Source organism: Somniosus microcephalus, chromosome 9 (genome assembly GCF_052327205.1).
Source record: "Somniosus microcephalus isolate GS21.2 chromosome 9, FLI_Smic_1.0, whole genome shotgun sequence".
In the NCBI taxonomy this organism is placed as follows: domain Eukaryota; kingdom Metazoa; phylum Chordata; class Chondrichthyes; order Squaliformes; family Somniosidae; genus Somniosus; species Somniosus microcephalus.
In genome coordinates, this window is record NC_140995.1 from 103,616,337 (window position 1) to 103,642,360 (window position 26,024).

Here is a 26,024-nt window from a genome sequence, read left to right on the forward strand (position 1 = left end):
GGTTGTGAGACAGGTATTGCAGTGAATCCCTACCACTGAACAATGCAGCACATTATACTCCAACTATATTGTTAAATAGAAGTTAGCAACTAATACAATTCTTTGCTCTGGCTACAATTTGTTCACACTACTGGTTAAGTGGTGTGCTGGAGGGCACTCGTTTTCAGTGAGGTCTGTTCATGGTACAATTAACGGGAATGATGTGCAAAAACACACATCCACCCACCAGTTGACAAAAAAACCCAGGATGGCTGTTTTGAGAAGAACCATTACGGTAGCAACGAAGTAAGGTCAGCCACTGGCATAATATACATAAATGCTTTTAAAGCAAACATTCAGATCGGAGAAAACATTTCATCTTGCAAAGCTGTAAAATGTATTTGTTTTAATAAAACCATGCTGGGCCAAATATAATCCACAGCTGGTGGGACCAGCTGGGTTGCAAGCAGTTGAGGGACTCATTTAAGCAGCACTTTTTCCCCTCACAATGGAAGGGATGAAGTAAAGAAATACAGATTGAAGCATTTCAACCACAAAGTGCACATTTTGCAACATCTTACAGGGGAAGTTACATATACACACCCCAGATCCAGCCAAGCATGTAATTGGTTTCTCTAGAACTGATTAAACCATGCACTATAATAAAAACACTAACCACTTGATCTTTAAGCCTCTCAATGGCATGATCTAATACAAAAGCAATTCAAGTATAATGTCTAAGAGAATGTTTCTTAATAAAAACAGAGCCAGCAGTTTGTGATCTGTGCCTGTCTGAAACCTCCAGCTTCTTCAATGCTCTTTCTGCTACCGCGAAATCTCTGTGTGGCCTATATTGTCGTTTCCCTAGTGAAGATAGTGTTTATTAATGTATTGGATGGAATTTTTAGTTCCACAAGGAAAGGTTACCACTTAACTCAAACAACAGTCACAAGTGCATTAAGCAGGTCACTCAGTTCATAAACATGCATAATCCATTTCAGTCAAGCCCAGTCCAAGGCATGCTAAGCTAAGTGAGCCTTTCCTTTATTGGCAACATCCCACATATCCATTACTGCAGGGTTTTTTTCCCACCCATTAAGTAACAGAGCAGTAAAAGATAACCATCATTGGAACTGTGACTACTTTTCAAATTAAGGCCTTAGTGATACAAGCAATGGAGCGTGAAATGAGCCCCATGATCTATATGTGTTGTAGTATGTTTACTTGAGTCAATGCCTTGGAACTCAGAATTAAGTTGTGTTGTGAACCTTGCCAACTAATTAAGAATGTGAAGAAACAGATAGCAGTATTGAAGAGTAGGGTTGATGTGTGCAGACAGGTTGATCAATGGTGAATATGAGTGGATTATTAATCATTTGTAGCTGGAGCAGATACTAGGCATTAACACAGAAGATTACCTGGCCAGTTGTTTTTATACAGCTGCACTAGGGGAAGGGCAATAAAACAAAAAGGGATGCCTTGATCCTAAGGAAAAGCATTTACTTGCAAGAATATGTTGCATGAAAAATGAGCAAAGGCCATATAAAACAAAAAAAAGTGAGGGAGACATTTTTATACCAATGATAGGCCATACAAAGCAGGTTTACAGAATTGGAAATGAAGGTGAAGGTAAAGCATTAGGTACTTAAAAAAAAGACTTAGCTTAACTCTGGCCTCCCTCCATAAACTTGAGCTTATGCAAAACTCTGCTGCCTGTACCCTAACCCGCACCAAGTCCCATTCACCCATCACTTCTGTGCTTACTGGCCTACATTGGCTCCCGGTCCAGCAACGCCTCGATTTTAAAATTCTCATCCTTGTTTTCAAATCCCTCCACGGCCTCACCCCTCCCTATCTCAGTAACCTTCTCCAGCCCTACAACCCTCCGAGATCTCTGCGCTCCTCCAATCCTCCTCCTCTTGCGCATCCCCAATTTTCATCGCTACACCATTGGCTGCCATGCCTTCAGCTATCTGGGCCCAAAGCTCTGGAATTCGCTCCCTAAATTTCTCCGCCTCTCTTTTCTCCTTAAAACCTACCTCTTTGACCAAGCTTTTTGGTCACTTGTCTTAATATCTGCTTCTGTGGCTCAGTGTGGATTTTTTGTTGTTGTAACGCTCCTGTGAAGTGCTTTGGGATGTTTTACGTTAAAGGCACTATATAAATGCAAGTTGTTGTGGTTAACCGAGAAATCAAAATACACATTATAGAGCATAAAAAAGTAACATGCAGCACAAAGCAGGTGGAATGATGACAAGAGACTGATAATATGTAAATGGCCAGAACAATGGCAGTAAAGTACTGCACACAGGAAAAAAAAGTGACACACGTACTCGTGAATGCTGGTGAAACAGCCAAGGATGAAGATGAAAGAAAGCTACAAGTCGTAGTAGATTTGCCGCTCAACATGTCCAACAATGCAGAGCAGCAGTCCACAAAGCCAATAAAATGTTTAACTACATAGCCATAACACTAGATTACAAGTCAAAGAAAGTCATGATCAAACTGTATAGTGTTCCAGTCAGTACCTTGTGCAGTTCTAGCTACTGAGGCACAAGTGTGACATTCAAGCTTTAGAGGTAGTGCAGAACAGACCCATGAGGTTGATCCTTAGTGCCAAACGGCTGAACTACAAGGAAAGACTGGAGAGACTTGGCCTTTTCAGCCTGGAAAGTTGCCATGTAGGTGATGTTATGAGGTACATAAAATAGCAAAGGGGAATGGAAGGGGTAGATCTAGAATAGTCCTTTAAATTCTAAGAGTAGGACTAGGTGTCGCAGATACAAATGAATTAAAGCAAATTTAGGACTGATGTCATGAAATTTTTCTTCCCACAGTGATGAACACATGGAATGGACTTCCAGGAAGATTAGTGGAGCTGAAAACCCGAGAGTCTTTTAAGAAGCAACTGAAGCTGAAATGGGGAAGAATTTAGGGTCTCGCTGGATGGATAAATTTCAATGGTCTTCTTCATCTGTAATTATTTTGTAATCTTGCAGTGCAGTCACTGTTGTTAAGTAGGCAAACACGGTGGCAAATTTGGCCATAGCAAAGTCCCAAAAACAGCAAATGAATGAATGACCAGTTAATCTGTTTTTGGTGGTGTTGGTTGAGGGAAGAATATTGGTCAGGACAGCAGGAATCTTTTTGCTTTGCATCAAATAGTGCCATGGGATCTTTTACATTCATCTAAGCAGGCAGGCCGGGCCTTGGTTTAACATTTCATCTGAAAGACTACACCTCCAACAATGCAACACACCCTCAGTACTGCATTGCAGTATCAACCCAATATGTAATCAAGTCCTGAAGTGTGCCACAACCTTCTGATTCAGGCATGCGTGCCCGCCAACTGAGCCAAGATACAAAGAAATCTACAGATAGAGCTTCTCTTTGCCTAACATTCACATTCTCTTCCATGAGGACACATCCCACTTACCCAGGTTCAGAAAGCTGAAGTGCAGATTGATCAGAGCCAAGCCAAGGACCCTCAAGTGTGAATAGGGGTACTGCTGGACCTCAACCCAGCTAAAAACCACACAGCTCATCATTCCCTGCCCAGCTAGGACCACTTTACCTATTGCAACATTGGCTTTCTAGGTTATCTAGAGCCAAGTGGGAAGAATCCCAACTCCCAATGATAGATCTGCTCCGATAGGGCTCATTCGTTCTTAAAACGTACCACAGCAACAACGACAACTTACATTTATATAGCACTGTTAACATAGAAAACTCTACCAAAACACTTCACAGAGGCATGGGGGTCATTTTCATCCTCACTGCTTGGATGCTAAACCAGCCATTATAGAAACTGCCCAATCTCACTTTTAATTTACGATAGCAAAATACTGCAGATGCTGGAAATCCAAAATAACAACAGAAAATGCTGGAAAAACTCAGCAGGCCAGGCAATATCCGTGGAAAGAAAATAGAGTCAACGTTTTGGGTGAACCCTTTGTCAAGACCAAAGAAGCACAGGAAATGAAATAGAATAAGAGGCCAGGCTGGGAGAGAACAAAAGAGAAGTGAAGAGACATTAAGAGGTATTCAAAACGAGACGAGATGGTGATAGGACTAGTGGAGACAAAAGACGGCTCTAGATTAGGTGTGAAATGTGCTGGCAGAATGGGAGACAGCTGCCATGTGGGAGAGAGAAAAAAAAGGGGGGTGGAAAGGGCCAAAACAAAGGTGTGGATAAAAAATATAAGTGAAAATGTAATAGGGGCCGAGGTTATGATCTGAAATTGTTGAACTCGATATTGAGTCCGGAAGGCTGTAAAGTGCCTAAGGCCAATATCGAGTTCAACAATTTCAGATCATAACCTCGGCCCCTATTACATTTTTACTTATATTTTTTATCCACACCTTTGTTTTGGCCTCCCCCCCCCCCCCCGCTTTCATTTTTTCTCTCTCCCACATGGCAGCTGTCTCCCATTCTGCCAGCACATTTCACACCTAATCTAGAGCCGTCTTTTGTCTCCACTAGTCCTATCACCATCTCGTCTCGTTTTGAATACCTCTTAATGTCTCTTCACTTCTCTTTTGTTCTCTCCCAGCCTGGCCTCTTAATCTATTTCATTTCCTGTGCTTCTTTAGTCTTGACAAAGGGTTCACCCGAAACGTTGACTCTATTTTCTTTCCACGGATGTTGCCTGGCCTGCTGAGTTTTTCCAGCATTTTCTGTTGTTATTTCACTTTTAATTTAATTGTTGATCTATTTTGGAGTATTTATCTTTACTTTGGCCTTGCTGCAATAAAGTACTTGTCCTGTATTCCCACATAATGTTTTCAAAGGATGTCCATTTATCATTAACAGAATTATTCTTGAATAATGTCTCCCATTTCTTATTAATGAGTGCCACATTTTGGAATTTTTGACCATTTTTCCACAGAAAGGATTTGGAAAACAGTTACATTTAAATGTTGGCTTTTTAAAGCATTGAGACAGAAGATGATTAAAATGCTAATGACATTGAAGTAGTAAAAGACTTAAACAAGACTGTAAACAAGGAGCAATGTGTTGGCCTGCCTCAGTAATTGATTAGCACCTCACACAAATCGTGTTGGGAGGTCTCTGGTCCCTGGTGCATGGCTAGTTATCTGGCATAGGTCCTTCCTTTGGGTTGTGAACACGGAGCTAAAAATAGAGACAAAAATCACTCACTGACAGTCAGCGTTTTTTTTAAATAGAAAGCTACAGGGACAAATTTTTACACAAGCCTAAGAAGGTTAGTATGCATGAAGGTAGTTCGAAGTTATTTTGTTTAAGTCAAGCAAGATGACTACTGATATGGGGAAGCATAGTGGTCATTATTTTGTATTATTATGTACAGATGTCATACTTGGGTGGGAGGGGGCTCATGTGGAGCAGAAACACCGGCCAAAATGGCCTGTTTCTGTGCTGTAAATTCCATGTAATTCTATATAAGGCTGATTGAACTAAGCATGCTCAATTACAACTATTGCTCTGTATGTTCACTTGCTGTGAAATAAAGTACCTTAACGATTTGTATCTAACCCATTTTAATGTTTTCTTTGCTGTGAATCTGCTCTGCTACTCAGTTGCTTCACGATTTAAGGTAACCAGTTCCAGCCTACAGCCCATCCCGCGCCTGCTGCTATAACCTGCTGACCTTCTTGCTGTACTTCAATGCGTTGCTGGTTCCTCAGCTTTATTTTGCTGCCGTATGGGTCTTGGACAGAAATCCACTTTATCCTGGGCTAAAGTCCATTTTTCCACTGGTTACTGGACCTTAAAATGGCCTCCACCATCGCCAGCGATCTCTACTGAGGCTGTATTCTCTGCTGGGTTGTCTCAATTCTAATATCTGGCCTGCTGCTACGTCCTCAGTTATCTGCTCCTTTGCCGGGTATTTTTCACTCCATGCTGAGTTAGCTCTGATCTGCTCCTGTTGGTTCCCATTCTGCTCTGGATTCTGCTCCATTGCTGCTGAATAACCTTTTCTTTTCTGCTTTTCGTCTGCTATCTATTTTTGCTGACTCCATTAATCCCTCCACTGATACACTGGATCTGCTGGTGTGCTGTACAAATCAGAGACCACTGCTCACTTCCATTGGATCTCTGGATCACTCACCATCCACAGCTGCTCTGAACCTGGACATTAGTTCGTTGATGTGTCCAGTTGCGTGCACATTTTGACTGTCACGCCGGATCCAAGCCCATAACTTGTATCTCCCTATTTTATTCTCTTCATTTCAATTTATCCCTCTTGGCCCTTCTCTTTTGTCTCCTCCCCTTCCCGTCACCCATTCATGCCACATTTCATTTCTCCCCTCTCAGGTACTTTGCCCCCCGAAATTTCTACCCCAACCCACCAATATTCCTCTGCCTTTCTACTAGAGTCATAGAATTCTCCAGCACAGAAAGAGGCCCTTCGGCCCATCATGTTCGTGCCGGCCATCAAGCCCTGTCCACTTCTAATCCCATTTTCCAGCACTTGGTCCGTAGCCTTGTATGCTATGGCATTTCAAGTGCTCATCTAAATGCTTCTTGAATGTTGTGAGGGTTCCTACCTCTACCATCCTTTCAGGCAGTGAGTTCCAGATTCCAACCACCCTCTGGGTGAAAAGGTTTTTCCTCAAATCCCTTCTAAACCTCCTGCCCCTTACCTTGAAACTATGCCCCCTGGTTATTGACCCCTCTACTAAGGGGAAAAGTTCCTTTCTATCTACCCTATCTATGCCCCTCATAATTTTGTACACCTCAATCAGGTCCCCCCCTCAGCCTTCTCTGCTCTAAGGAAAACAACTCCAGCCTGTCCAGTCTCCCTTCATAACTGAAGCGCTCCAGCCCAGGTAACATCCTGGTGAATCTCCTCTGCACCCTCTCCAATGCAATCACATCCTTCCTATAATGTGGCGACCAGAACTGCACACAGTATTCCAGCTGTGGCCTAACCAATGTTCTGTACAGCTCCATCATAACCTCCCTGCTCTTATATTCTATGCCTCGGCTAATGAAGGCAAGTATCCCATATGCCTTTTTAACCACCTTATCTACCTGTCCTGCTACCTTCAGGGATCTATGTACATGCACACCAAGGTCCCTCTGATCTTCTGTCCTTCCTAGGGCCCTACCATTCATTGTGTATTCCCTTGCCTTGTTAGTCCTCCCAAAATGCATCACCTCACACTTTTCAGGGTTAAATTCCATTTGCCACTGTTCTGCCCATCTGACCAACCCATCTATATCGTCCTATAGCCTGAGGCTTCCCTCCTCGCTATTTACCATTCCACCAATTTTCGTGTCATCTGCGAACTTACTGATCATACCTCCTACATTCATTTCTAAATCATTAATGTACACTACAAAAAGCAAAGGACCCAGCACCAATCCCTGCGGTACACCACTGGACACAGGCTTCCAGTCACAAAAACAACCTTTGACCATCACCCTCTGCCTCCTGCCACCAAGCCAATTTTGGATCCAATGTGCCAAATTGCCCTGGATCCCATGGGCTCTTACCTTCTTGACCAGTCTCCCATGCGGGACTTTGTCAAAAGCCTTACTGAAGTCCATGTAGACTACATCAACTGCGCTACCCTCATCCACACACCTAGTCACCCGCTTGAAAAATTCAATCAAATTGGTTAGACATGATCTCCCCCTGACAAAGCCATGCTGACTATCCTTGATTAATCCTTGCCTCTCCAAGTGGAGACTAATTCTGTCCCTCAGAACTTTTTCCAATAATTTCCCTACCACTGATATTACGCTCACTGGCCTGTAATTCCCTGGTTTATCCCTACTACCCTTCTTGAATAATGGTACGACGTTAGCTGTTCTCCAGTCCTCTGGCACCGCCCTTGTGGCCAGAGAGGTTCTGAAAATTTGTGTCAGAGCCCCTGCAATCTCCTCCTTTGCCTCACACAGCAGCCTGGGATACATCTCGTCTGGGACTGGGGATTTATCCACTTTTAAGCCCGCTAAAACCGCTAGTACCTCCTCCCTCTCAATACTAATTTGTTCAATATATCACAATCCCCCTGTCTGATTTCTATGCCTACATCGTCCTTCTTCATAGTGAACACAGATGCAAAATATTCATTTAAAACCTCACCTACATCTTCCAGCTCTACACACAGATTGCCACTTTGGTCCCTAATGGGCCCTACTCTTTCCCTGGTTATCCTCTTGCCCTTAATATACTTAGAAAACACCTTGGGATTTTCCTTTATTTTGCCCACTAGTGTTTTTTCATGTCCCCGCTTTGCTCTCCTGCCTTTGTCCCAGAATTAAATCCCTCTTGGATAAACCCACAGCTGCCCTCTGTGCCTCACTCGGCATTCTCCAAAGGGCCCATCGAGGCACTCATCCTCGACACCTTACAAGCAGCAACCCCAACTGCCGCATCCTCCTCTTTCCCCAACCTTTCCACTCAGCACGCCCATTGGGAGTTAATCTAGTCAACCTCCTTCCTGTCGCTCTCACCCTTCCACTGCTGACTCCTTAGACTCTTGCAGCGAATCACAATCCCTCTCTGCATCTGGCAATACTTTTCACCACCTGCCCCATCCAAACCGGGGCGGTGTGGCCATTATCACCAAATCTCCCTCACTCCTCTGGCACCTTCTCCCCCTTCAAGCACCTCGCTTTATTCCACCCCGCTCTCCTCTCCTTTAAGTCCTTGTTCTCACCAAGATATCCTCACTCCTTTCCTTTTTTTGGCATCTGCACTGAGCGACTCCTCATCGTCAGTGATATCAACCTACATCTCAACTCACGTTGCTCTGTCTCCTCTAAGTTCACTGCCCTCGTGTCCTCCCTTAACCTGTCCAGCATATAAATCACCTACCCATATTCAAAGCCAATGCCACCTCACATGGCCTCTCTATTCCCAACATCTTAAGCATTTTCTTGTGTCCCTCATATTCCCTTTTCTCCTTACAATTCTACTTCTTTCTGCATCCACCCCTGGAAAAAAACTCTCCCCAAGTTACTTACAACTGTACTTTAAAACTCACAACTGCCTAACTTTTGGCCCTCCGCTCGCCATGATACTTCTGCAGCTGTCAACCTGCTCGATCACTCTCTTACCTCCACCTTTGATGTCCTTGTCCTTCTACTGTCGCCTCCCAACTTGGTTCCTCTTACTCTCTCCCACCCTGATAGTTAGCCCTGGTCAAGACCCCATCTTTGCTCCCTCAAGCCCAAGGGTAGCAGTCTTGTACGTACCAGGCACACAACTGGTTTAGCTATTTATCACCAGATCTGCTGGACCACATCAAGCACTATCGGGCTCTTCTCTTCTCTGCCAAAACTGCTCACTACTTCAAGATCACCCTGAAATGCAAATAAAATAAACTCTAGCTTCTTTTCTCCACTACCAACCATAAAGCTCTACTAGACCTCACTCTGCTGCACCAAAACTACTCACTACTCTAGGATCATCCTCGAGGGCCATGATAACCTTCGGCTCCTTTTCTCCATGACAAAGCAACTGCTTAAAGACCTCGTCCCTGCCCCCTCCACCCTCACCTCCAACAACTTCTTTGTCACTAACATTATGGCCATCCGTTCAGCTGCCTCTGCCCACCAAGTCAAATTTTCCCCAAATATCCCTCCACACCTGCCCTAGCCCCGAGTCTGCCTCCTTCTCTCTCCTATCTCACCTTTCCAAGCTCGCTTTCCAAGCTTGTCCATGAGACCCATCTCCTTCTTTCTCAAACCCTATTCCCACTAAACTGCTGACCACCTAACATCCCTTACTGGCCCTCATGCTAGCTGACTGTACTCTTCCCTTTGCAAGCCAGCATTGCCACCCACCTCACTCAAAAAATCCAACCTCAATCGCTCAGTCCTTGTGAACTACCACTTCATCTCCAACCTCCCTTTCACCGCCCAAGTATTTGAACGTGTTGTCGCCTCCCAAATTGGTACCCATCTTTTTCTCGCAATTTCATGCTTGACCCGCTCCTATCAGGTTTCCGCCACTGCCACAGCACTGAAATAGCCCTAATCAAAGTCACAAGTGACATCCCCGGTGACTGTGACTGGAGCACATTATCCCTCCTCATTGTTTCAATCTCTCTGCAGCCTTTGACACGGTCAAACACCATAATTTTTCAACTCCTCCTCCATTGTCCAGTTGAGTGTGACTGTCCTTGCTTGGTTCCAACTCTTACCTGTAAAATTGTAGCCAGAGAATCTCCAGCAATTACTTCTCATCCCACCCCCACACCTATATCTGTAGAGGTATCTATTTTTTGGCATACAATTATTTTTGAAGGCTGAATACAAGACATTTGTCATACACTGCAATGCCTTTGAAAGAAGCAATGCTGATGTAACAGAATGGTCAGTAATTATTACAATTATTGGATTAAGCAACTATAGTAGACAAACAAAATAGTCAGTTACATTCATTTTAAACATACACTTCAGTTAACTAGATCGTTGGAAACCTGAATAGGTTACACTTTTAGACAGCAATCAGCTACAGTATTAATTAAATAAATAGCTGGTCAGGTGCCGACTTCAGCACAAGTTTCTGACCCAGTACGCTCTTTTTATATATTACTCTACCTTGGGAAAGTGGATGGTGTATGTTCTGCTGTGTAATATTTATTATTTGTACTGAAGTTAAACAGAGCTTTTGATACAAATTTCCAGGAATTGAAAACACTGTTTTAAGGGTTTGGCAAGGGATTGAAGGAGCCTGTCCAACTGGTACACACGTAGATTTTTCAAAAAAGTGGGTACTACTGAAAATTTCTACCTGCAAAATGCTTTTCAATAGTTTCCCCTTTCCTTGATGTTCTCTGTAATTTTTCTATTTTATTTTACTGCGCTCCTTTTTCACATTTGTTTTCTCTTTCTGGTTTACTAAGTCCTCCCTTTATTTTTCAGCCTTTTTGTCTCATCAGTTACTTCTACACTGCTAGACCTGTCTCTCTTTTTCCTGCCATTTTGAGCCTGCATACTTAAAAAAAAAAAATTCATAAGAGCTTCTGTGTGGGTCTGTGTAAACCAGTTCCTTTTAATAGAATAAGATGCACTTTTTCCATAGAGTGTGTCACTGAAATGATCAGAGCAGTATTTGTTGGAGCGGGAGACTAATTAATGTTTTAGCATTAATATCTATCAACAAAACTGATTATCTATATTTAGCGCAGAATTAAAGTGAACTTTTTTAACATCTGTTTTTAGATGCATTTAAGGGGAAGCTGGACAAGTACATGAGGAAGAAAGGAATAGAAGAATATGTTGATTGGGTGAGATGAAGTAAATAGAGTGGAGGAGGCTTGTGTGGAGCAGAAACATTGGCACCGAATGGCCTGTTTCTTTGCTGTAAATTCTATGAATTTATGAGCTCAATAAGCATATGTTGCATGTAACTGTTCACTAAGGGAAACTAGCTCATGGATCAGGGACCAATCAGATGACTAGAAGAGGACACAAATCTGTTTCTAATAGCATAGGTGTTGAAGAACAATGGAAAAGATGAAGATCATGTGGACTTTTTTTCCAATAAAAACTTTGACTATGTAAAGTATAAAAGTGGAAATTGATAAAAAGTCTCACTCTTAAAAAAAAATACATCTACACTGATTTATAGGTGCCATATACATACTTTAACTTGTGTCATAACTTTTGAACAGCAACATATAGGTGTAAATTGGGATTAAAGTGGTTATGCAGATCTGAAATAAGCTGGATAATAAAAATTAGCAGGAGTGTTTGGGAGCTTCACAAAAATTCCCTGATTGGAATTTGAAAGTAACAGTGTAAGTGATCCTTCCCTCACCTTTGGCATCCAACTGCTTTCTCTGTTGTAACCTTTCTTGTCTCTCCATTTTATCACTGCTACTATGGTCAGGACTCCTTTGAACGTTCCTGCCTGGTTCCTTCTGAGATTCAAAGGCCACCTTACATGATTTCCCTGCATCTTCACTGTGCTGATTGTACCATCTCCTACTCTTAACTCATACTCCCCAGAACCTCAACTGTGGAACTTCTGACCTTTCTCAGTCTTTTTTTCTTCCTACAATCTACAGATTTTTAAAATCCTAGCTTGGCGTCATCTAATCACCACACATTTACTTCTCGCCTACACATGATGGTGTCTTACACTTGGCACTTCACCTAGATGCCTCAATTGCAAAAAAGTGTGGATTGTTAGAAAGTGTGTCAAAAACGAAGAACCAGAATTATGTCTAGGCTCAGTGATACATCCGATTTTTACTCAAAAGTTAACAGCCTTTATCCCAATTCAAAGTAATTCTATCAGTAAGAAGTCACACAACACCAGGTTATAGTCCAACAGTTTTATTTGAAATCACAAGCTTTCGGAGCGCTGCTCCTTCGTCAGGTGAAGTGAACACTCTGGTCATGTCGTGTGCACGACTTATGCTGAACGAAAAAACTTTCGGTTTTTAGAGGTTTTCGGAAGTTCGGATAAAGGATAGTCTACCTGTATGAGATGTATTATTTTAATTTTACTAGTTTTTTTTTCTAAGGTTTAATTTCATGGAATTTGAGGAGCAATTCAATTCAATGGTCACATAATAACAATGGATAGGATTAGTAATTCAGCAAAGGTAAATTCAAATCCCGCTATGGCAGCTTGAGAATTTGAATGCAGTTTAAATAGTCCGTAAATAAAAATGAAGCGGGTATTAGTACTGAATTGTCGTAAAAACACAACTAATTAGCGGCTAACATAAAAAGGGAACCCAAAAGTCTTTATAAACACACAAATAGTAAAAGGGTAGTCAAAGGAAGAGTGAGGCCAATTAGGGACCAAAAAAAGAGATCTTCTTGTGGAGCCAGAAGGCATGGCTGAGGTACTAAATGAGTACTTTGCCTGTCTCGACTAGAGGTGAGGCTGCTGCCAATGTAGCAGTAAAGGAGGAGGCAGTAGCGAGATAGGATAGAAATAGATAAAGAGGAGGTAATTAAAAGGTTGGCAGCCCTCAAAGTAGAAAAGTCACCTGATCCAGATGGGATGCATCGTAGGTTACTGAGGGAAGTAAGGGTGGAAATTGCAGAGGCTCTGGCCACAATCTTCCAATCCTCCTTGGATATGGGGATGGCACACAAGGACTGGAGGGGCACACAAGGACTGGAGGATTGCAAATGTTACACCCCTATTTAAAAAAGTGGAGGGGGATAAACCCGGCAACTGCAGGACAGTCAGCCTAATGTCAGCGGTGGGGAAATGTTTAGAGACAATAATCCGGGACAAAATTAATTGGCATTTAGGTTAATAAATGAAAGTCAGCACGGATTTGTTAAAGGCAAATCGTGTTTGACTAACTTGATCGAGTTCTTTGATGAAGTAACGGAGAGGGTTGATGAGGGTAGTGCGATTGTATATATGGACTTTTAACAAAGTACCATGTAATAGACTTGTTAGCAAAATTAAAGCCCAAGGGATTAAAGGGACAGTGGCAGCATGGATACAAAACGGGCTAAGGGACAAAAAGAAGAGAGTAGTGGTGAGTAGTTGTTTTTCAGACTGAAGGGAAGTATACAGTGATGTTTCCCATGGGTCGGTAGTCGGACCACTGCTCTTTTTGATATATATTAATGACTTGGACTTGGGTATACAGGGCATAATTTCAAAGTTTGCGGAAGATACGAAACTCGGAAATGTAATAAACAATGAGGTGGATAGTAAGACTTCAGGAGGATATAGGCAGACTGGTGAAATGGGCAAATACATGGCAGATAAAATTTAACGCAGAGAAATGTGAAGTGATACATTTTGGGAGGAAGGTTGAGGAGAGGCAATATGAACTAACTGGTACCATTTTAAAGGAGATGCATGAACAGAGACCTGCAGGTGTATGTACACAAATCTTTGAAAGTGGCAGGACCAATTTTGAAGGCTGTTAAAAAAAGCATATGGAACCCTTGGCTTTATTAATAGAGGACTAGAATACAAAAGCAAAGAAGTTAGCTCATCCTTTATAAAACACTGGTTAGGATTCAGCTGGAGTATGGTGTTCAATTTTGGGCACTACACTTTAGGAAGGATATCAATGCCTTGGAGAGCATGCAGCAGAGATTTACTGGAATGGTACCAGGAATGAGCAACTTCAGTTCTGTGGAGAGACTGGAGAAGCTCCTTAGAGCAGAGACGGTTAAGAGGAGATTTAATAGAGGTGCTCAAAATCATGAATGGCTTTGATAGAGTAAATAAAGAGAAATTGTTTCCAGAGACAGAAGGGTCGGTAACCAGAGGAGACAGATTTAAGGTGGTTGACAAAAGAACCAGAGGCGACATGAGGAAACATTTTACACACAGAGTTGTTGCGATCTGGATGCTGACCTGGCCCGGGGCGCCCAGCCGGCGCAGAGAGGTGGAAGCTACGAAGAAAGTTCTGGAAGACCTTAATTTTAATGTCGTGGAAATGACAGATGAGACAGCAACTCTCGATGGCGGTGATATCCTGTTCACAGTTGCTATTGCGATGGAGGCCACGACGACCCACTGTAGCACGGCGGCCGGCAGCTCCTCGGTGGGAGGCTCGGAGGTCGAACCGGTAGGAGGGGAGGCGGCCAGCGGACCGAGGGCGGGAAAAGCAGGCCCTGGAAGGTCGGACACCGCGGGAGGCTCAGAGGTCAGACCGGGTGGAAGGAGAGCCAGGGAGAAGCAGGCCCCGGGACGTCGGTACCACGGCGGCTGAAGATTGTCAGGCAGGAGTGCGGGAAAGGCGAGGCGAGAGCGGACCCTATTGTGATGGCGCCGATGAAGATGGCTGCCGTCCTTGCGGGCTCTGTGTGTACCAGGCAGCTAAGTGTCCTTTGCTGCTTGGTGCGCTCGGCTCGTTAAGAAAAAAGCATTTCACTGACTGGATTTCACTTGTTGTATTTGGTTATGTGACAAATAAAATTGAAATTGAACGCACTACCTAAAAGGGTGGTGGAAGCAGATTCAAGAGTATCATTCTGAAGAGAATTGGATAAATACTTGAAGGGAAAAACTTAGAGGGTTATGCAGAAAGAGCAGGGGAGTGGAATTAATTGGATATCTCTACGAAAGAGCCAGCATAGGCACGATGAGCCGAATGGCTGCCATCTGTGCTGTATCGTTCTATGATTCTATGTCCTTTAGGGAAGGAAACCTGATGTCCTTACCTGGTCTGGCCTATATGAGACACAGAAACTGAAAAATCAGGTCAGTAGGGATACTTTGTGTGTATTATGCTTTCAAGTGTTAATTTTACTTAAATATAAGTTTTAGCGCAAAGTATTCATTTTTTTAAACAAATATCCATGCAAGCCAAAATACAAATAACGATCACAAATCATTTCAAAACTCTTCTCTTGTCTCTCCTACCCGAGTACGACATGCAATTATATAGCACTGCACACATCAGAAAGAGATTCCAGAGCACATTATGGAGAGAAGAAAATGGACGCCAAGAGGGACAGAAAGAACTGGTAGAATGGAGTGGGGGACAGAGCCAAAGAGGCAGTAAAGAGGAAAGCTTTTGAAAGCAGAAACAGAGGGATTTAGGAAGGGAGCTTCAGAGGGCAGGGACACGGCAGCTGAAAGAACAGCTAAATACGGTGGAGCAAAGGCGGCATAAATCAAGGAGTACACCAGTATCAGAGGAGCAAAAGGAACGAGCGGAGTTATAGGGATGAAGAGAGTCAGTGAGGTAGGATGGGCGAGGTCATGGAGGCATTTGAAGGCAAGGACGAGGATCTTCAAGTTGATTCTTAAAGATGCAAGGTGGCACTGGAGTCTGGAGATGCAAGTACGGGACTTTGAACGGTTAACAACTTGGGCAATGGCACTCTGAATGAGCTTTGGTTTGTTGAGAGTAGAGCGCATGAGAGAAATCAAGCCTCAAGATGGCAAAGGCATAGTTTAGAGTCTCTGAAACAGCCGGTTATGGGTAGGCACGGGTGATACGATGATAGAAAGTGGTGGTCGTGTTTACAGAGCCGATGTGGGAAAAGAAATTCAACTGAGGTGGGAAAACAAATTCAAGGCTGCACACAACTGGGTTTAGTCTGAGGGGGGACCTCAGGTTAAACACAATTAAGAGCAGAAGCACATAGGAGCTGATGGGAGCTGAAAAGGGTGGCTTGAGTTTTACCTCCATTGAGCTGGAGGAAATTTTATTTAATCTAAATCAGAATATTGGACGGACAATTGAACAGCTGAGCAAAAGCTGTGGAATCAAGAGAGAAGGTGGAAAGGTAAATCTGTCGATCAACAGCATACAAAAAGAAACCATTCCATGCTTTCAGATGGTGTCACCGGGACAAGCATATAGATAAGAGAGAGAAAAGGGACTAACAATGGATCCCTGGAGTGCACTGTTGGTTACCACTGGACAAATTTTTGGAGAGTATTTAATATCATGATATAAAAACAGAAAATGCTGAACATTCTCAGCAGGTCAAGCAACATCTGTGGAGCGAGAAACAAGAGTTAACGTTGCAGGTCGATGACCTTTCATCAGAACTGAAAAAAGTTAGAGATGTAACAGATTTTAAGAAAGTGCAGGGCATTTAATCGCTCTTGCCTTCACCCTATCACAGACCTTCCCTTTTGTTCTTTCCTCGTCTCTCGCCTTTCCCTGCCCCTGCACTTGCTTAAAATCTGTTACATCTCTAACTTTTTCAAGTTCTGACGAAAGATCATCGACCCGCATCGTTAACTCTGTTTCTCTCTCCACAGCTGCTGCCTGACCTTTTTAAATTTGTTTATGGGACGTGGGCGTCACTGGCAAGGCCAACATTTATTGCCCATCCCTAATTGTCCTCAAGAAGGTGGTGGTGAGCCGCCTTCTTTAACCGCTGCAGTTCATGTGGTGAAAGTACTCCCAACCATGCTGTTAGGTAAGGAGTTCCAGGATTTTGACCCAGTGACGATGAAGGATCGGCGATATACTTCTAAGTCAGGATGGTGTGTGACTTGGAAGGGAACTTGGAGGTGGTGGTGTTCCCATGCATCTGCTGCCCTTGTCCTTCTAGGTGGAAGAGGTCGCGGGTTTGGGAGGTGCTGCCGAAGAAGCCTTGGCTAGCTGCTGCAGTGCAGCTTGTAGATGGTACACACTGCAGCCACAGTACACCGGTGGTGGAGAGAGTGAATGCTTAAGGTGGTGGATGGGGTGCCAATCAAGCGGGCTGCTTTGTCTTGGATGGTGTCGAGCTTGAGTGTTGTTGGAGCTGCACTCATCCAGGCAAGTGGAGAGTATTCCATCACACTCCTGACTTCTGCCTTGTAGATGGTGGAAAGGCTTTGCGGAGTCAGGAGGTGAGACACTCGCCGCAAAATACCTAGCCTCTGATCTGCTCTTGTTGCCACAGTATTTATGTGGCTGGTCCACCAAGATCACTCCGCTCCCGACCTCATTACAGCCTTGGTCCAAACATGGACAAAGGAGCTGAATTCCCGAGGTGAAGTGAGAGTAACTGTCCTTGACATCAAGGCAGCATTTGACCGAGTGTGGCATGAAGGAGCCCGAGTAAAATTGAAGTCAATGGGAATCGGGGGTTAAGTTTCTGGCCAATGATGACCCCCAGGATGTTGATGGTGCTGGAGATAGTCATTGCCTGGCACTTCTGTGGCGAGAATGTTACCTGCCACTTATCAGCCCAAGCCTGAACGTCGTTCAGGTCTTCTTGCATGCAGGCATGGACTGCTTCATTATTTGAGGAGTTGTGAGTGGCACTAAACACTGTGCAGTCATCAGCGAACATCCATTTCTGACTTTATGTTGGAGGGAAGGTCATTGATGAAGCAGCTGAAGATGGTTGGGCCTAGGACACTGCCCTGAGGAATTCCTGCAGCGATGTCCTCGGGCTGTGATGATTGACCGTCAACCACCACAACCATCTTCCTTTGTGCTAGGTATGACTCCAGCCAGTGGAATGCTTTCCCCCCCGATTCCCATTGACTACAGTTTTACTAGGGCTCCTTCATGCCACACGGTCAAATGCTGCCTTGATGTCAAGGACAGTCACTCTCACTTCACCTTGGGAATTCAACTCCTTTGTCCATGTTTGGACCAAGACTGTAATGAGGTCAGGAGCGGAGTGGTCTTGGTGGAACCCAAACTGGGCATCAGTGAGCAGGTTATTGGTGAGTAAGTGCCGCTTGATGGCACTGTCGATGACACCTTCCATCACTTTGCTGATGATTGAGAGTAGACTAATGGGGCAGTAATTGGCCAGGTTGGATTTGTCCTGCTTTTTGTGGACAGGACATAACTGGGCAGTTTTCCACATTGTCGGATAGATGCCAGTGTTGTAGCTGTACTGGAACAGCTTGGCTAGAGGCGCGGCTACTTCTGGAGCTCAAATCTTCAGCACGATACCCGGGATGTTGTCGGGGTCCATAGCCTTTGCTGTATCCAGTGCACTCAGCTGTTTCTTGATATCACATGGAGTGAATCGAATTGGCTGAAGACTGGCTTCTGTGATGCTGGGGACCACAGGAGGAGGCCGATATGGATCATCCACTCGGCACTTCTGGCTGAAGATGGTTGCAAACGCTTCAGCCTTGTCTTTTGTACTCACATGCTGGGCTCCACCATCATTGAGGATGGGGATATTCATGGAGCCTCCTCCTCCCGTTAGTTGTTTAATTGTCCACCACCATTCACGACTGGATGTGGCAGGACTGCAGAGCTTTGATCTGATCCGCTGACTGTGGGATCGCTTAGCCCTGACTATAGCATGCTGCTTCTGCTTTTTAACATGCATGTAGTTCTGTGTCCCCAGGTTGGCACCTCATTTTTAGATATGTCTGGTGCTGCTCCTGGCATGCTCTTCTACACTCCTTATTGAACCCCTGGCTTGATGGTAATGGTAGAGTGAGGGATATGCCAGGCCATGAGGTTACAGATTGTGGTGGAATACAATTCTGCTGCTGCTGATGGCCCACAGCACCTCATTGATGCCCAGTTTTGAGTTGCTAAATCTGTTCTGAATCTATCCCATTTAGCACAGTGGTAGTGCCACACAACCTGATGGAGTGTGTCCTCAGTGTGAAGACGGGATTTCATCTCCACAATGACTGTGCGGTGGTCACTGCTACCAATACGGTCATGGACAAGTGCATCTTCCTTGCTGCAATGCTCCATCTCACCCTCAGTAAGCTCCCCACTGGAGTGGAGCTAATTTACAGAACAAACGGGAAAGTGTTCAACCTCCGTCGCCTCCAGTCCAGATCCAAGGTCGTCCCATCCTCTGTCATCGAATTACAGTATGCGGATGACGCTTGTGTCTGCGCTCACTCGGAGGTTGAACTCCAAACCATCGTCAACACCTTCACCGAAGCGTATGAGAGCATGGGCCTTAAACTAAACATCCGTAAGACAAAGGTCCTCTACCAACCTGCCCCCGCCACACAGTACTGCCCCCCCGATTATCAAAATCCACGACAAGGCCTTGGACAACGTGGACCACTTTCCATACCTCAGGAGCCTACTGTCAACAAGGGCAGACGTCAACAATGAAGTCCAACACCGCCTTCAGCGTGCCAGTGCAACCTTCGGTCGCCTGAGGAAGAGTGTGTTTGAAAACCAGGACCTCAAACCCGGCACTAAGCTCATGGTTTACAGAGCAGCAGTGATACCCACCCTGCTGTATGCCTCAGAGACATGGACCATGTACAGCAGGCACCTCAAAGCACTGGAGAGGTACCACCAACGCTGCCTCCGCAAGATCCTGCAAATCCATTGGCAGGATAGGCGCATCAACGTCAGTGTTCTTGCTCAGGCCAACATCCCCAGCATCGAAGCTTTGACCATGCTCGATCAGCTCCGATGGACGGGTCACATTGTCCGCATGCCCGATACGAGACTCCCAAAACAAGCGCTCTACTCGGAGCTCCGGCATGGCAAGAGAGCCCCAGGTGGGCAGAGGAAACGCTTCAAGAACACCCTCAAAGCCTCCCTGAAAAAGTGTAACATCCCCACCGGCACCTGGGAATCCCTGGCCCAAGACCGCACAAAGTGGAGGAGAAGCATCCAGGAAGGCGCCGAACACCTCGAGTCTCTTCGCCAGGAGCAAGCGGAAGCCAAGCGCAGGCAGTGCAAGGAGCGCACGTCAAGCCAGGCACCCCACCCACCTGCCCCTTCAACCACCGTCTGCCCCACCTGTGGAAGCAAGTCATCCTCGGTTCCGAGGGACTGCCTAAGAAGAGAAGGGACAGATGCATCTGCGACAGGTAGATTGGTGATACGAGGTCAAGTAGGTTTTTCCCTCGTGTTGGTTCTCTCACCACCTGTCGCAGGCCCAGACTGGCAACTATGTCCTTCAGGACTCAGCCAGCTCGGTCAGTAGTGGTGCTACTGAGCCAGTCTTGGTGATGGACATTGAAGTCCCCCATCCAGGAGTACATTCTGTGCCTATGCTACTCTCAGTGCTTCTTCCAAGTGGTGTTCAACATGGTGGAGTACTGATTCATCAGCGGAGGGAGGGCAGTAGGTGGTAATCAGCAGGAGGTTTCCTTGCCCATGCTTGACCTGAAGCCAGGTGACTTCATGGGGTCCAGAGTCAATGTTGAGGATTCCAAGCGCCACTCCTTCCCGACTGTATACCACTGTGCTGCCACCCCTGGTGGGTGTGCTGCCTATGGGACAGGACATACCCAAGGATGGTGATTCAAGAGTTTGGGACATTGGCTGAAAGGTATGGTTCTGTATGACTATTGCTGTTGCTTGACTAGTCTGTGGTACAGCTCTCCCAATTTTGGCACAAGTCCCCAGATGTTGGTGAGGAGGACTTTGCAGGGTTGACTGGGCTCGGTGTGCTGTGTGCTGTTGCCGTATCCGGAGCTGGTACCGAGGTCGATGCCGGGTGGTCTGTCCGGTTTCATTTTTATTATTTTGTTTTGTAGCGGTTTGTTACAACTGAGTGGCTTGCTAGGCCATTTCAGAGGGCAGTTAAGAGTCAACCACATTGCTGTGGGTTTGGGGTCACATATAGGCCAGGCCACGTAAGGACTTCCTTCCGTAAAGGACATTAGTGAACCAGATTTATTTAATTAACTGCATTTAAATTTCCCAGCTGCCGTGGTGGGGTCATTAGTCCAGGCCTGTGACATTACCACTAGACTGCCCTTCCCGTCCTGCTGAGTATTGCCAGCATTTTCTGTTTTTATTTCAGATTTCCAGCGTCTGCAGTATTTTGCTTTAATATCAAGATGGTGGATTGCAAACGAGAGATGTTTGAGGAGGGTAGAATGATTAACAATGTTCAAGGCAATGGAGAAATTGAAAAGGATGAAGAGGGACAGCAAACTGCGATCACTGTCACAGTGGATGTTATTTGTGACTTAGACCAGAGCAGTCTGTGTTGTGGACAGAATAGAAAACTGATTGCAGGGTCTCAAACAAGGAGAGGTACAATAGGTGCTCATGTGGTTGTGAGGCAACAACACGTTCTTGGATGTGTAAACTTGGCCTGAACTTGAGAAATGTACTGCTTTTTTCTCATGAGTGTGAAATACATGTATATGATTATGTAGGTCTTCTATCCAGTGAAATAATGGCCTTTAATTCTGTTTTATGGAGATTGCCATTTACAAAAAGGGATTGTAAAAGCACTCACCTGATCTCCTTGAGTCCTTCGCGCTGGATGACTTGTAAGATCTCCTTGTGGCTCATTGGTGTGTTTGGGTACTTCTCCAGTACCTGATAAAGATGTACAGCAATGTCAGCTTCAACTGTGTATTCCCGGGTGGTAACCACACTTATGAGGAGTATCCAGTACATATCTAATAATCCAAAAGCTAACTTAGAAATACTCTACTTTAGTTACAAAAAATACTTTTTTTTAAAAACATGACATTATTAAACAATGAAACATGATTAAGATATGGTATTCAATAGATAGAAAATTACATTGCACAGAATTATTTTTTTTAAATAGTTTTTTTTTAAACTGTTGTTCAGTTAATGAAAACTGCCTTCCAAAGAAATTAGTAAGAGAAAATCCAGGCTTTCAATACTTAGAGGTGTCCACTTCCACTTAATGAAGTAAGACCGTATCAGTTATATTGAATACAAAACATAGAACTCTGCCAGTCAAAGGTATAACAATTTATTCATTTTCAGTAAAAGTTCATTTTAGCACAAGTGAGAAAAACAGTTGTAAACACAAGACAGACAAAAAGTTTACTCACCAATTTTATTGTGATGGAAAATGCTAATTACCTACCACAGGTATCATTTTCCTTATTCTTTGAAAGAATTTCAACCTCCACATAGAATTAAGATTTGCCTTCATCCACGAGGCAACTGAGGCAGTGCGTCTATGAAACTGGCTGTATATCTCAAGAATGTGAATTTTCACATTCGGAGTCCAGAGTTCAATAGAAAGTGCTTGCAGTCCACTCCTAATACAACACACACACTTTGCCCTCACACTGACACTGAGAATGTCTAACAAATGAGCAGGTTTGTGAGTAGCGCCAGAACGGGATCTGTGTGGGGCACAGAGAAGCCTGACGGCTTCTTCCTGTGAGTTAGAAAGAACATCGCTCAGCCAATTCATTTTTCCTAGGATGTTTCCTATTTAAATTCAATTATTTCTTTGGCCTGTTAAGTGAGCTTTTTGGAAGAATTGAAACTCAAGATCTTTTTAAACTTGAAAGAATCGAGCTTGAACATTCCTGTGGTAGGATAGTTTCCCATGAATAAAGCAATCATCCTGAAGTATAGGCTGGCTTCACATTTCTGAAAGCTATTCAACAGTGAAAGATAATGAAATGTATCTTGGCTACCAGTCAATGGCAACGATTCCCAACACTGAACATATCATGTCGGGAGCTGGCATGAATGGGGACCTAATGCAAGTCGTCTGAGATAAGCCTTGAGCGGCCATTACTGAGAGCAACAAAAAAATGCATATTGGCAGTAATTTTTGAAACTAAAATGTATGCCAAATTACAGGACTGCAATGAAAAAAAAAACTTGTGGTAAAATAAGCAAACCAAAAAGCAAGCTTTACCATTTTTATAGGTAAAACTCAAGTCTGCTGCTGATGACAGAAGACAAAGAATCACGGGATCAGAATGATAGTGCAAGGCGTAAATTTCTTAAAAAGATAGCAATTCCCCCAACCACTCCCCCTGCTTGAATGATGACAAATCATAATTGTACAAGAGGGTTGAACAAATAAAAATGACTATTTCTTACAGCAATGGCAAAACTGCCATGTGAAAGGACATACTACAGGAAACTCTATTATCCGGCACCAACGGGACCGGCGTGGTGCCGGTTTATCAAAAAGTCCGGATTACAGAGAGGTATACAGCTCCGTACACAGCAACAAATCCAGGCTTCCCTGTTGTTTAGCAACATGTGCAGGAACTCCAGCCACAGACCAAGTGTCCCTGTTGCTTAGCAACAAGTGCACAAACCCCAGTTACACAGCCACAGATCCAGGAACTGCCACTAATATGAAGTAAAACTTACCTGAACCTACTCCTGTATTTTGCCGGTTAACAGAGATTTCCGGTTATTTAGGTGCCGGTTAAAAGAGTGTTTCCTTCTTGGTGCAGGCAATGACGTAGCCAGCACAAATCTAATGTTGCATAATCGACTACAAATGCAAAAAACATTTTTTTTTAAATCAGCATCATTTATGTAATTTACCTACTGTCACCTTTCCTCTTCAAAAATCTCAACTGCTGACTAATCTTGGAATGTTACTTAATTTCAGAATATGATAAAGTACACACAATCACAAATACTAGTCATAAATACAAGCACCTAATTAAGTTCCAAACAGTGCAAGATTATAGTTGACTGCTTGAAGTATCAATTCCCTACCACCCCATGCCACTATGGACAAGTTCTGAATACAGGCTCTCCATTTCCTTCAATTGTGAGAAAAAGGATGGAGGAAAAAAAAATCAGAGTGTTAAGCACCCCAGGTTGCACCCACACACCTCACAGCGACCTCTTAGAAACTGGCATTGCAGGGGCCTGGGAATGGATATCCAGCCTAAACATTCTTCAAGGATAGGCATGAGGAAACTTAGAGGTTCAGGAGTGGGTAGGGGGGAATGGGGAAGGGCAGGTCAAGAGAATTGACATTTTAGACTACAAATGTTAAGAGAAGACAACATACAGCCAACGTCTTATACTCTGCACCAATCTTTGTTCTTTACGGATTTCTGTAACATTTAAAATCAGAACAGTGACTGCCAAGTTGATTTATCACAGGTGAAGACAACATATAACAAAGTGAAGCAATGGATACACAGGACATTTGTCACTATCATTTTTTCATATCATCTGATAACTGTATGTATACAGCAATAAAAACAGAAAAGGCTTGGAATTCAAAAGCAAGTCAGTCAGCATCTGAAAGAAAAATGCAGCATGGCATTTTGGAGGAGACCATTTGTCAAGATGGAATTGTGTTCCATTCTGCTGAGAGGTTTCACCAAAAACAATATTCTTCTCTTTCAGGTGCTATCTGACCTGCTATGGATTTCCAGAATTTTGCTTTTTATTTCAGATTTCCAGCTTTTGGGGTTTTCTTGTTATCTATGTGTATACACAAATGTCTATCTCATGGCTATTAATGTTGCGTAGTTCAACGTACAATTTGTACATAGAGCTGCCTAAATTTCAAGCAAGATCACCTAGTTGAAAGATCTTGCCTGTGACACCCAACAGAACTTTTTCGGGTTTAGCTGCCAGATAACAACATTTTCATCTGTAAGTTATTCCCTTTCTGCCGCCTTAACTGATGTTTACAGGTTGAATTATATGTTCACTGAGAGAAACAAGTAGAGCACAAATGAACCCTGCTTTGTACCAACCTGTTTTTTTAAAAACCAATTCCTGTTTATTGTGTGCAGGCTTCAATGTCCTGATTATAATGTAATACATGTGGATCTAAAAACTGCACAGATATAGCAAAAAGAGAATCCATTTATAACAACCCACTTTGTCTGTTAAATGTGTGTTTCTGGCACTCTGCATTGGACCACAATCCTTAGCAATCTAACTGAATTGCTCCAATCAGGTTTCAATCCCCCTTTCAGCATACAAACGGCCCTAACCAAAGTCATGAAAAGCATTCTGTGTGACTGACGCCTTATTCCTCCTCATTCCTCTCAACCTCTCTGCAGCGTTTGACACAGTCGACCACACCATGCTTCTCCAACACCTCTCCTCCATTATCCAGTTTGGTGGGACTGTCTTGCTTAATTCCACTCTTATCTATGCAATTGTAGCCAGAACACCTCTGCCAAGGGTTTCGCGTCCCATTGTTATTCTACCATTTTTGTTACTAATCAAACATATCGACAGAAAATATTTAACTCCCTTCCTTTTGTGGGTGCAGGTTAGAATTCTCACAAAATGACAAACTGCACATGTCCAATTAATACTTCAATGTTGTACATTTATGATGCCAAAAACAAATGTTGCCTTTATTTGTTGGATATTAGATGAGAACTTTCTGGAATTACACACAAAAAGTGCAGACTTAACAGGTTACAAACTTCACAATAGGATTTATAATTCCTGTTTACATATATTGCACTGAATTTATTTAAAGAGTGAAGTTTTTGGCTATGAATTTGGAATATAATAGAAACTCTTCACCTTTTGGGTTTGGCATGTTATTACTTTTTCCAATTCTATACATTTCCAAACAAATTAACAAAATAGAATGGGCCATGTAAATGTATCTTACTTGCTGTCTCACGTGTTTGGGCTGAATGGAACAGTTCTTCCAGCTTCAATCATTACTTTACATTTTAACACATGCTTTTAATGGAGTGGAAATATTCTCAAATGGATAATGACAGAGCCACTGAGTGCAACTTCAAACTGCATTAACTGCACCATTAGTTACAATATATTAGGTTTAGGATTTTTGATGAAACACTCCATCAAGATTAGTTTAACATAGAAACATAGAAGATAGGAGCAGGAGTAGGCCATTTGGCCCCTCGAGCCTGCTTCGCCATTAAATGAGATCATGGCTGATCATCCAAATTCAGTACCCTGCTCCTGCTTTCTCCCCATATCCCTTTAGCCTTAAGAAATATATCTAACTCCTTCTTGAATATATTTAACTCCTTCTT

The 26,024-nt window shown here is 43.6% G+C and overlaps 1 protein-coding gene across 12 annotated transcripts in view; it reads right to left on the reverse strand.

The window, feature by feature from the left end:
* Positions 1 to 26,024, reverse strand: part of asxl2 (ASXL transcriptional regulator 2) — a 291,236-nt gene that overhangs the window by 131,353 nt on the left and 133,859 nt on the right. For 6 of the 12 annotated variants that reach the window (XM_085996929.1, XM_085996935.1, XM_085996936.1 and 3 more), the window contains one exon: positions 21,524 to 21,606. The exons of 2 other annotated variants lie outside the window; for them this stretch is intronic. In XM_085996929.1, coding sequence (XP_085853055.1) covers positions 21,524 to 21,606 — 83 coding nt within the window. Of the gene's footprint in view, positions 1 to 21,523; positions 21,608 to 23,391; positions 23,519 to 26,024 lie in introns of those variants that run through there. 4 more of the 12 variants (XM_085996930.1, XM_085996931.1, XM_085996939.1 and 1 more) reach the window with 3 other exon arrangements.